We start from the raw sequence: 11,175 nt of genomic DNA on the forward strand, positions 1-11,175 counted from the left end.
AAACGTAACCACGGACGTAAAAAACGTCATGCACTATAAAAGCTAAGTCCCTCCTTTTCCAGTTCATTCCTGGATTTGGTGAAAGGTAAGTCAAGTCAGAAAGACTACGAGGTTTATTTTCGTCCTTATTGTCCTTTTTTAATGTGAAATTCCCATTGATTATATTAAAAAAATGAACAAAGGATATCATTGAAGAGGAATGACGACGAAAGTTGGAAATATTTGAGATTAAATATGTGTTTTCTTTGTGTGTTTTACAGGTATGAATTTGCTCTGCCGAAGACTCAACCATCGAGGACTTCGAACATCTCTGCTCAAATCATATTTTTTTCTTCAAGTAATGGACATTTGATTACTATTTTTGCCTCCAGTTTGTTCCTGAAGGAAAGACTAGCCTTTAGGTATCACAGCCCCACCCATAAGAAGTTTTCAATTTATATTAAAACCATGAAGGCTGACGATATAAAAATTGTTTAAATGAGCTCTATAAGTGCCTGAAAAGCACATAATATTCCTGAGACGCTGAGGATCTATAGTATCAGTAGTAAGTTGATTTTGAAGTTAAATTGAAAATTCATTAAACGGTAATAGTCGTAGATAATAGGCTAGCTAGCGGTAGCTGGCTAGCAGGAACCGCAGTTAGCATTGTTTCTTGGCAAATAATGTAAATATAGACTGTTAGTAGCATGAGCTCACACAGGAAAGTGGACGGAGGCACAAGGCTCCGTTTCTTTGTGTGTGAGACGGAATGGACTAATTGTGCAAATAAAAGTAAATGTAGCCAGGAAATTCGTAAAAAGACCATAAGCAATCTATTCATAAAGATTGCCGTAGGCGTAGAAAGCCAGTATCAACTCATGAAGTCGGATTTTTTTGCCTGCCAGATCTGTTTTGTAGGGGCTGCTCCACGGAACGAACACCCACAGCAATCTATACATAAAGATTGCGTTAGTTTTGAGGATTGTGGACATACTCTATGAAGCACTGTGTGTTGAAATACCGTTAATTATAGCACAGGGACTTCCCGACAGCCCGCATCATGTACTCGGCAATCTGTGGATAAAGATTGCAGGACGCAAGCAAAGTGGTCTTTCGAAGCACAAACAGTTGGGACTGACAAATATGGAGGACTAGTTGTGGTTTGCTTTTCGTCCCCGGACAGCTGACGGGGCTAGCGGCGCTCTCCTCTACGGAGTTTCTTTGTTTTTTGTTACGAGCCTGAAAATGCAGAACAAGTATAGACTGATACTCATCGCATTGTCTGACTGCCAGACTCGTATGCCTTGCTAGATATCCGGTGTTTCGTCGCCTTGTTTTGCTACCAACCAGCCCGGTCTTCGCTATGAGAGCCATTGTTGTTTGTGTAGCGACTGTTATGGCGTCGTCGAAGTGGTTAACGGAGGGAGGGCTCTGATAAGCAGTCAGCCTCCAGCGCCCTCCCCTTTGTCAGCAGCTTAGCCGCAGGAGCAGGCCTGTTCTCAGCTATGACAGATGTCAGCTTAAGCGCAAGCCTTTTATAGGCTCCCCGAGCTGCCCTTATATAACCGAGGGCGTTTTTACAATGTTACTTGATTCTGTTTTTTTTTTCTTTGATGACTATACCTCTTTGACTTTCTTCTAGTCAAGACCATAGTTACGCAACTACAATGCAATTATAGTAAATAAGATATTTTTTTATAATAGGTTTGGTCATTGAATACAGTGAGTTTGTTTTGCTATGATGAACCTGAATAACACCACAGTGTGACTGATTATAAATAATGTTCTTTCCCCCAGTGAACGTGAAACCAGGGTTATGTCTAACACGTATGTTGTGCACATGTATAATAACTGTGACATTTACAGGAATTGGGTTATTTGCAGTGTTGTGGAGGTCTGAGACTATATAAAACTTCTACTACAGTTACACGGGTAAGACCTAACTGATTCCTCACATCATGACATTTCCAATGAATTAATATTAAAGGATTACAGGATAATTTTAAGAGCATCCAGAAGAATTTGGTGTAAAAAAAAATTGCATTTTTCTGAACAAATAAATAAATGCATGCTATTAAGGCTCAACCAAAATGTTTTATATTACAAGTCATATGGGGCATATGTCCTAAATCCTTTGGACAAGATAAATGTAAACATCCTAGAAAAGTAAAGACATTCCTGAGGCCTCTGGATTTGTGTTGGATTTTGTACTTTTTGAAGTTTTATTGACATGATGCCAAACACCTTTCAATAATTAATTTGTCTTCCAACCAGTTTGACAGGTAATATTTTAGACCATTGTCATTAGATGGAGCACTAACAGTTGTGTAATTTTTTTTATTAAGTAATCCATGTGTTACACACTGTCTGTGTAAACACAAGTTAACCTGTAGGTGGCAGTGTTTGGTCTGATCTGTACCCTCTGCCTGGAGCACTTGACAGTGATGTCATTCACACAGATGAGCCAGCATAGAGACACCATAGGTCTTATAATCCTCCTTTCAAGAGCACTCTAGGATACAGTAGTTTGTTTTTTTTTTGACATTACATCCTACAGTTTTCAAGCATTTCATATATCATACAGTTTCTTTATGTCACATCCTCTTTGTTGTTACATATTATTAGTATTTTACCATTCATCTTTTGACCAGCAACCACAGACTGAGTATCAGATTGTTAACATAGTTTTTTTTTTTAAGATAACATTATTATTTCTGTTATTTTGTTTTTCTTGTTTGAACTGCATTTTTTGCAGATGTTTGAATGTGATAGATGCCATTAAAAAGTTGTTCAATCATAATAGCTTTTTTGTAACTATTCCTCTCTTTGGCTACTTTTTTGTCTAACAAAACTGTCTTTTCTTTCTGTACTTAATATAAATCTGTGATTCATACATGTACAAATAAATTAGTGGAAACATTATCAGTAAATCAGTATCAGTAAAGAGAGGGTTATTTTTCATAATTTTTCAATTTGATCATTTAAACAGTTCAAGTGATGTAGTCAATAAAGCACAAATGATATATTGTATTTCTGTCTTTTATAAGCAGCAATTTTATTTCTGTTGCTGCAACCTCATTAATTACAGCTGTACTGGAATAGAAAGTGTCCTCAAACACTGATGATCCTGGATGAATGCTATATCAGATTTTATGTCCTGCCTTGAAAGGCAGGCACTCCACTGAGGGGTATCTGTGTGTGTCCTGCCCATGTCCCTACTGCACTGCTGTCAAGATGACCCCATAAGACCATAAAGACATCTCAAGTATAAGGCCTGAAGATAACACACACTTTCTACGCTGGACTGGCAGAGTGACAAGAGTGCTGTGTGTTTGGCCTTAGACCATTTGTATTTCAACACGTATCTTCTAGAAGCAGATATCTTGTTTCCAGTGTAACGTGTAGGAGTGACCTGCTCCTGAGTCATCACTGTGTGTGTTGTTTTAGTAACTGGGTGAATATGCATCTGTACAAGCCTTCATCAGTTCTTCCTGTTTTGAGTCCTGTGTGCCTGTTGACTGGTTAGTGTGGGTGATTCCCTAGTGGGAGCCTGAAGATGATTCAAAGTAGAATTTTGGTGGTGTGGAGTTGTCCCCTGGTTTGATGCGACCCTGATGCTGTTAAGTTTGAGTTTAGTGTAAATATACTTTTTAATCGCGATAAGATTTAGGCTGAGCAGATAGGAGTTGTTGTGACCTGTTGCGAGTATATGAACGTTTGTCCCCATGGAGCTTCCCTTTTTCTGGCAAGCAAATAATCCCAATTAGTCACCATTATAAATTTATTACACCAGAGAGAACATAGTAGGAACACACAACAATAGAAATATGTGCGCTTCATTTCTTCTGTTTTGCAGCATGTGTATTTATTGCATGTGGTGTGTGTTTCAGATATGGCAGGGGGACCTGTGGACCCCAGAGAGATTTTGAAAGGAGTGGAGGCTCTGCTGGGGAAGGATGGAGAGCTCCGCAGCCTGGAGGGAGTCCCCAAAGTATTCAGGTGAGGAGCTGGAAGTGATTCATTGTCTGCTTTACTCTTTCTGTCATGTAATAGTGTATTAATAGTATTAATGCTGTGTTTGTGTAATTGCAGTTTGATGAAAGCTTCCACCAAGATGGTCAGTAGATGCATGTACTTGAACATCCTGCTGCAGACCAAATCCCACGATGTTCTCAACAGGTACACTCAACTTCTTTATATATGTCCTGATTATTTACACAAGGCTAGAGGATTTAGAAGTGTTCTGCTCATGTGGAAGAACTGAGAACATTTGGAGTGACTGTGTTAAAAATCCAAATAAGCATAATTTGTGGCAAATGACCGGATAGGACTACATTTTTTGAGTCTAGGACCACTCTACAGCTTTGTTCAGAGCTAACCAATAAAAGGGAAAAACAAATGTTTCTTTCATTTGTTTTTTGTTTTCATTTATTCTTCATATATGTGCGATTACTTGGTTATTTTGTCATTAAAAGATTCATCTTAAATGTCTCGGTAACCGTTTTAATCCTTTGCTACAGGCTTCATTACAAACCACTTTCTACATCCTTCATGCAGGTTTATCAGAGTTGGTGGCTACAGGTTACTCAACTCGTGGCTCACGTACTCCAAAACCACCAACAACACCCCTCTGCTGCAGCTCATCCTGCTGACGCTGCAAAAGCTGCCTCTTAAAGTTGACCACCTCAAACAGGTACTGTATATTATTTAAGTATGTGTTATGACATGTTTCCATAGGTGTTGTAGTCTAAAATGCTGCTCAGGCTTTAAGATCTCCTTCAATGTCTTTAATAGTTCCTAAATTTAATTTTACCTTTAGACCAATTAAAACTGTTCTTGGTGAAGTGTTTCTCATACTTTCATTTAATACAACTAAGTGCAAGGCTAGCATTCATTGTCTTTACTAGTATGGATGTCTTAAATGTCATTATAATGGCTTTTAAAAGGTCTTAAACTGTCTTAAATGTAACTTATTGAAACCTGCACAAACCTACACGCCTCTGCACAGTTAACAGTAGAATTTAACTCAGTGTTTTTCTTTTACAGAACAATACAGCCAAACTGGTGAAGCAGCTGAGCAAGAGCGCAGAGACAGAGGGTAAGTCTACACCAAATCATTAAACGGTTCATGTATGGTACCATGAAGCTGCAGATCAGAAGCAGTGTTTCTTTTAAGCTAAATGTCACTATTGTCTTGCATTTTCAGACCTGAGGAAACTGGCGGCTGTGCTTGTAGATGGATGGATGGCTACGATCCGCTCCCAGAGTGTCTCAAGCAGTGGGAACACTACTGCTGGTATGTAATTAAAAAAAAGTCTTTGAATGTCTTGTTTTTTTTTTAAGAAGCTCTGATTGATAATGGTCTGTAATCACCCCTGTTTATATTGTAGATAAGAAGAAGAAGAAAGAGGAGAGCAAGGTGCCAGTGAGGGATGTGAAGGAGAAGAGTGGTGATGAGGAGAAGAAGAAGGAAAAACCTAAAGCCCATGCACCAAGTCATGCCAAGATTCGCTCCATAGGTGAGTCCAGCCTAACCAGGCCTAAGGAGGTTGGCTCTCAAGGTATAAAATGATCTGTGATATATTGTCTTATTGATTTGCTTTGTGGTGTTTAGGATTGGAGATGGACACCCCTAACCCCGCCCCTGCAAAGAAGACACCCACCGCCCCTCAGCTGGGTGACAAGTACAATATCAAGCCCCCAGTCCTAAAGAGACCGAGGTACTACACCCTCCCACAGACTATGTCTCATTACTATTTTATGAACTCAGTGCATGCAGCTGACTCACTGCTGCCCTCAGGTGGTTGGTGGTTGTACTAACATGATCCCTCTTTATTTTCTGTCAGCGGGCCATTTGACACTCCACCTCTCGAGAAAAAGTACAAACCCCTCAACACCCCGTCCAACTCCACCAAAGAGATCAAAGTCAAGATCATTCCAGCACAGCGTAAGTTTAAACATACATACACATTCTTTGTCATGATCATAGATGTTCAAATTTTCCAATGATTTTCAAATCTAGAGAAATGCATAATTAAATTCAATGTAAGGTTTCTGTTGCTGAGCTGTAGTTTCATCAACAGAAAATTACAAAAATTTTTACACAACTTTTAACTGCATGTTAATGACGTAGTAGCCATGGTATTCACTGTTCTCATGTGACCTCCCTGCAGACATGGAAGGCACAGGTTTCCTGGATGCTCTGAACTCGGCCCCTGTACCTGGAATCAAGATCAAGAAGAAGAAGCCCAGTGCTAGCGCTGCCGCCAACACTAAAGCTGTGTCTCCCACGTCTAACAAGGTGCTTACCCTTCTTGGAGTTTTGATTCTCATGCTTTGGAAGTATGCCCTCTCTACAAGACTTTCTTAAAGCCAACATCTCAAAAAGCAACAACAGTCTGGTCCCTGAACACCTGTACTTTGCCACATGTTTGAGAGAATCAACTATTTGAAGTTGAGTCATGAGTTGAGTTTTTATTTTTTGTCCCCAGGCCAGTCCTTTCGACAACAAACCATCTGCTTACTCTTCATCTGCTAAACCGTCGTCTCCAGAAGCCGCTTCCACAACTCCTGCTGATGAAAACCATGAGCCTGAACAGCCTGGGACACCTGTTCCCTCTGAGGACCCTGAGGCTACTGACAATGGTAGTATCCCCACAAATTCATCTGCAGTGTTAGTGGTTGTAAACAGTTTAGAATAAAGCGTGATACTAGGTCTTTAGGTCCACCTGCTAATATGTTTATTCTCATTCTTATCCTGCTGTTTGTAGGAGAGAAGCCAAACGCTCTGGCAGAGCCACGTGGAGATGAAGAAACCCTGACCAAGAAGGGCAAGAAGAAGAAGACTGTTCACTGGGCTGAGGAGGAGCAGCTCAAACATTACTTTTACTTTGATCTGGATGAGACTGAGCGAGGTAACCAAATCTTAAAGTGTGTTAATTATTCCATTATTATTCCATGATGGACCCTGTCTGTGCTTGTATGTGGAGCTCTCACAAATTATTCTTTACTAATGAGTCTGTTTTTACTTCTTTACAGTTAATGTCAACAAGATCAAGGACTTTGGCGAAGCTGCCAAACGAGAGCTGATGATGGACAGGCAGACGTTCGAGATGGCCCGGCGGCTCTCACATGACACCATGGAGGAGAGGGTCCCCTGGACACCCCCGAGGCCCCTGACACTGGCAGGAAGCCTTGTCATCCCTGGAGCCAACAGCACAGAGAAACTGACCCAGAGGGACAGAGAGATGGGAATCCTACAAGAGATCTTCCTCAGCAAAGAGAGGTAAAGGAGTTACATCACAGAATAGCAGATATCTGAAGTTATGTTGTTACTGTTCCAGCACATGGTTTGAATTAGGGGCATTATGGATAGACTGGAATATAACAAGGTAATAGTGTACTATATTAATTCTCAAAAACACAGTATCGACGTAAGAGTTTGTTCGCAAAGTTTGGCACTAGACAAGTTCATGTGGATTTGTGGGGTCAAATGTTTTATGATATTCAGAGAGTTACAGAGCTGTAGTTATATCAACAGTTTAACATGCTTTCTTCCCTCTAGTGTACCTGACAGTCCTCATGAGCCAGACCCAGAGCCTTATGAACCCATGCCTCCTCGCCTTATCCCTCTAGACGAGGTTCGTACATCACCTAGTTCACACAGCCGTCATACATGTTTCTCTTGTGCTCATTCTGTACATGTGAGCGTAACTCTTCACTCAGCTGTCTGTTGTCCTGTGCAGGACTCCTCAATGCTGGATGACAGCTACGCTGAGCCAATGGACACCTCCCAACAGCAGGGGGCAGGAATAGCCTCCAATGAGAGCTCCAAGCTGCCGCCTGTTCTGGCCAACCTCATGGGGAACCTGAGCAACAGCTCCCGAAGCCCGCAAGCCACAAACACTGTCAACAACCCTGTGCCACCAGTCAACGTGCAGGAGCTGCTCTCATCGATCATGGTAAAAACATATTACCTCTTCATGCAGATCAGTAAGCTACAGAAACATGACCAGTATGTTTGAATTCTCAGAATGTCTATGACATCCTGGATCCCATGTCACGACTTCATCACAGATAAACAGAAAACATTTGATTATGCAGTGTATCTGATATCAGCTGTTTGTCCTCAGGGTGCACAGGGGAACCAGTCCACTGAAGACCTGATCAAACAGCCCGACTTCTCAGATAAGATCAAACAGCTGTTGGGCTCCCTGCAGCAGACCCAGAACCAGAACCAGGGTGGACCTCCACCAGGTAAATTGACTTCTTATCCCATTGTGTTGAGCTGTGTGGTTCAGGTGTTGTAAATCATGTTTCCACCCAAAGTAAATGGAATCTGGTTGTCAGAGTTTCTAGTTTAAAGACCATAACATTGTCTTTTTTTATTTATGTGTTATATGTTACTTAACTCCTTTATACTGTTAGTGAACAGTATATACTTAAAAGTGGTGACTGAAATAAAAGGCTGCAAGGCCTGATAAGTCACAAATGTTCAGTGTTGGAAGCCCCATCCCCAAATTTCCTGAATTGCTAGAAATGAAGGTCCACAGATCTAAATTTAGACGCTGTCCCTTATAGTGGAAACACAAAGATCCTCTAAAATCTGGAATTTCCCCTTGTGGGACTAATAAAGGAATATCTGATCTTAAAATTTCTATCCTGTAGAATGTTCCTGCAGTGACTCCAGTCTGTGGTGTTCACATGCTCTTCTCTCTTTACAGTCAACCAGGGTTTGCTGGGCCACGGGCCAGGGATGAACAATATGAACAACATGAACATGCACATGCAGATGCCAATGAACGGTGGATACCCCCCCAACAACCCCCCAGGAGGTCCCCGTTTCAACCACCCGCCACCACCCCACAACCACGGACCACCTTTCAACACAGGCGGAGGCCCACGCATGATGGGGCCGCCGCCGGGCCACGGACGAGGAGACAACGGCAACTACTGGGGAGACGAGTCCATGAGGGGAGGGCCCCATAGAGGAGGGCACTTCCACAGAGGAGGCCGGGGCCGAGGAGGAGAAGCAGGTTTCAGGGGCCGGGGACGAGGCGGACCCAGGGGAGGACACAATAACATGAACGGTAAGTTTGAAGGCAAATTTAAAAAAAAGATAACAATGACACATTATTAGTTTAACAGTGTCATCAGACTGATTTACATGAAATAAAGCTGTGGTACAGATGGTGGGTGAGGTTCACTGTTATTATTAAGATGAGATAAGGAATACTTTATTGATCCCCTAAGGGGGAAATTCAAATGTACATCAGCACAAGACAATAAGCATCAAATACAATAGAAATTCACTGCTGTGACCACATTCTCTGTTTAACACAGCTCCTATTGTTCGGATCACATGGTCTTCACTGGCAGATGGAGTTTGCATAGTTCCTAGGAATATGTAGACTGGCACACTACAGCCTGAATGTGACAGATAATGAGAACAGATCATCGAAAGCAGAATGCATATTTCAAAGTCATGCAGAGTGTATGAAAGCTTAATATATAGAATTTTATCATGAATTTTTCTGTCTTCTACTGTAAACTGAACACAGCGCATACATTTGAGAATTAAACTCACCAAAATGCTGCAGTGTTGAATGGAAAACTTCAGGTCATGACACACAGTGACTGATTCTAATGTTTGTTCTTCCTGTCAGACATGTCAAAGAGGCCTGTGTGTCGTCACTTCATGATGAAGGGAAGCTGCCGATACGAGAGCAACTGTGCTTTCTACCACCCCGGTGTTAACGGACCACCGCTGCCCCCCAACTACCAAGCTAACAACCAGCACCAATAACACGGACACTAGTTGACCGCCGCCAACTGGGTGAGTCCACCCTGTGGTCAGCGCGTCAGGACTGAGAACCACTACACAAACAGACTCGTTGGAAGTTCTGTCCTGCACTGTTACGTCTCAGCAGGTGACATAAGTGGAGGAGATGTCAGCTCGACCTCTACGGGGAGACACAGGAGAAGGAAAGAAAGACGGTCGCTAATGAGACTGTTTTTTTTATTGTGGTCCTTTTTAACAGTGAGACTGAAAGAAGCCACCACACATAACCACTATGTCTGCAGCTAGCTGCTTAACTGCTCCATTACTTTCAAGCATCGACCAAATAAGAGTCTCCTCTTTTGCAGAAAACATGATTCCCCTCTTCTCGTAGCTGTTGTACTGTGCGCGTACATTGTGGCATTGCTTTAACATTTTTTCAGTTCCTTAATCAGTCTCAAGAGTCAAGTGTTCGAGTATAATTTTGCCTTCTGACATAGTTCTTAACTGGCAGGCAAATTTCAGAAGCACTTTAAAATTATGAACAAAATTGAGCCTGAGCTATGATTTCTTAAGCCTGAAGGTTTTAGTATTTACACAGCGTTATTTTACCCAAACTCCTGGGTTGATCTGAGGAGGAAGGCTGTGCTCTTGTTCTTTTCTTTTTCTACAGCAGCTGGTATTGAATGTGAAGAAGCAAATGCAGTGTGTGTTGTACGTAAGCTTTCCCAGCAGCTCCCAGTCAGACCATCAGCCTCCAGAGTGTGTGTGGCGCGACAGTCATGAGCATCAGAATCAGACATACCGTCGTCCTGTTGTCAGAGCAGCCGCCGCTGCCTGTGTTTTCTGTCCTCCTGTCTGAACGCAGCAGGATGTCCTGTCAGTGTTAAAACGAGTCAGATGAATGATCAACCATCCTGTGGGTCAGCTACTGTATATTCAGTGTTTTCTGTGAAAACAACCACCTTTGCGTCTCTTGTGGGACTGTAAGAATGTAATGTTTTCTGTTGCTCCTTCCACCCTCCCATGTATTTTTTATTTTGATACAATCCTTGGGGCAATCCATTGGGCCTTTTTAAGATGGGTTCAGTTTTTTTGTCCGTATGAAATGTTTGTATTAATGTGTTGTAGGAATACATAATGCACATTCATACATTTATATTTTCAGTTGAGTTCTTTTGTACACAGTGTATTAAATAATAAATGTTGGAATCTAAATGAGGCTGTTTATTTTACAGTGGTGTGCACTACATAATATGAACACAACATAACTTCTGTATTATACATATACACAACAACACAATTACAGATTATATTTTATAGTAACGCAGTAGTGGGTAAAATATTTAGATTTATATTAAATGAAGCTCAGGTACAGGTGGAGGTTCACTGTTATTATTAAGATAAGATATACTTTA

At 41.5% G+C, this 11,175-nt stretch overlaps 1 protein-coding gene across 3 annotated transcripts; it reads left to right on the plus strand.

Moving 5' to 3' along the window:
• Nucleotides 1–226: 226 nt before the first annotated feature.
• ppp1r10 (protein phosphatase 1, regulatory subunit 10) lies at nt 227–10,975 on the plus strand. Of its 3 annotated transcripts, none has more exons than XM_030147847.1 (18): nt 227–544; nt 3,870–3,978; nt 4,072–4,158; nt 4,537–4,672; nt 5,026–5,077; nt 5,186–5,275; nt 5,370–5,498; nt 5,594–5,699; nt 5,826–5,926; nt 6,153–6,280; nt 6,471–6,624; nt 6,750–6,893; nt 7,018–7,264; nt 7,544–7,619; nt 7,725–7,940; nt 8,112–8,235; nt 8,703–9,068; nt 9,645–10,975. In XM_030147847.1, exons 2-18 carry the CDS (start codon nt 3,872–3,874, stop codon nt 9,782–9,784), a joined length of 2,403 nt encoding a protein of 800 aa, XP_030003707.1. In that variant the 5' UTR covers nt 227–544; nt 3,870–3,871; the 3' UTR covers nt 9,785–10,975. The 3 variants fall into 3 exon arrangements, with proteins under 3 accessions (XP_030003707.1, XP_030003708.1, XP_030003706.1); XM_030147848.1 differs by having other exon boundaries at nt 228–401; XM_030147846.1 differs by having other exon boundaries at nt 241–337.
• Nucleotides 10,976–11,175: the final 200 nt, after the last annotated feature.

The sequence above is a fragment of the Sphaeramia orbicularis genome, chromosome 11 (genome assembly GCF_902148855.1).
Source record: "Sphaeramia orbicularis chromosome 11, fSphaOr1.1, whole genome shotgun sequence".
In the NCBI taxonomy this organism is placed as follows: Eukaryota; Metazoa; Chordata; class Actinopteri; order Kurtiformes; family Apogonidae; genus Sphaeramia; species Sphaeramia orbicularis.

Coding starts and splice junctions, on each gene's coding strand:
- ppp1r10 (XM_030147847.1), top strand. CDS start 3,872: ATGGCAGGGGGACCTGTGGACCCCAGAGAGATTTTGAAAGGAGTGGAG. Junction 5,499..5,593: donor TGCCAAGATTCGCTCCATAG/GTGAGTCCAGCC, acceptor TGTGGTGTTTAG/GATTGGAGATGGACACCCCT. Junction 5,700..5,825: donor CCAGTCCTAAAGAGACCGAG/GTACTACACCCT, acceptor ATTTTCTGTCAG/CGGGCCATTTGACACTCCAC.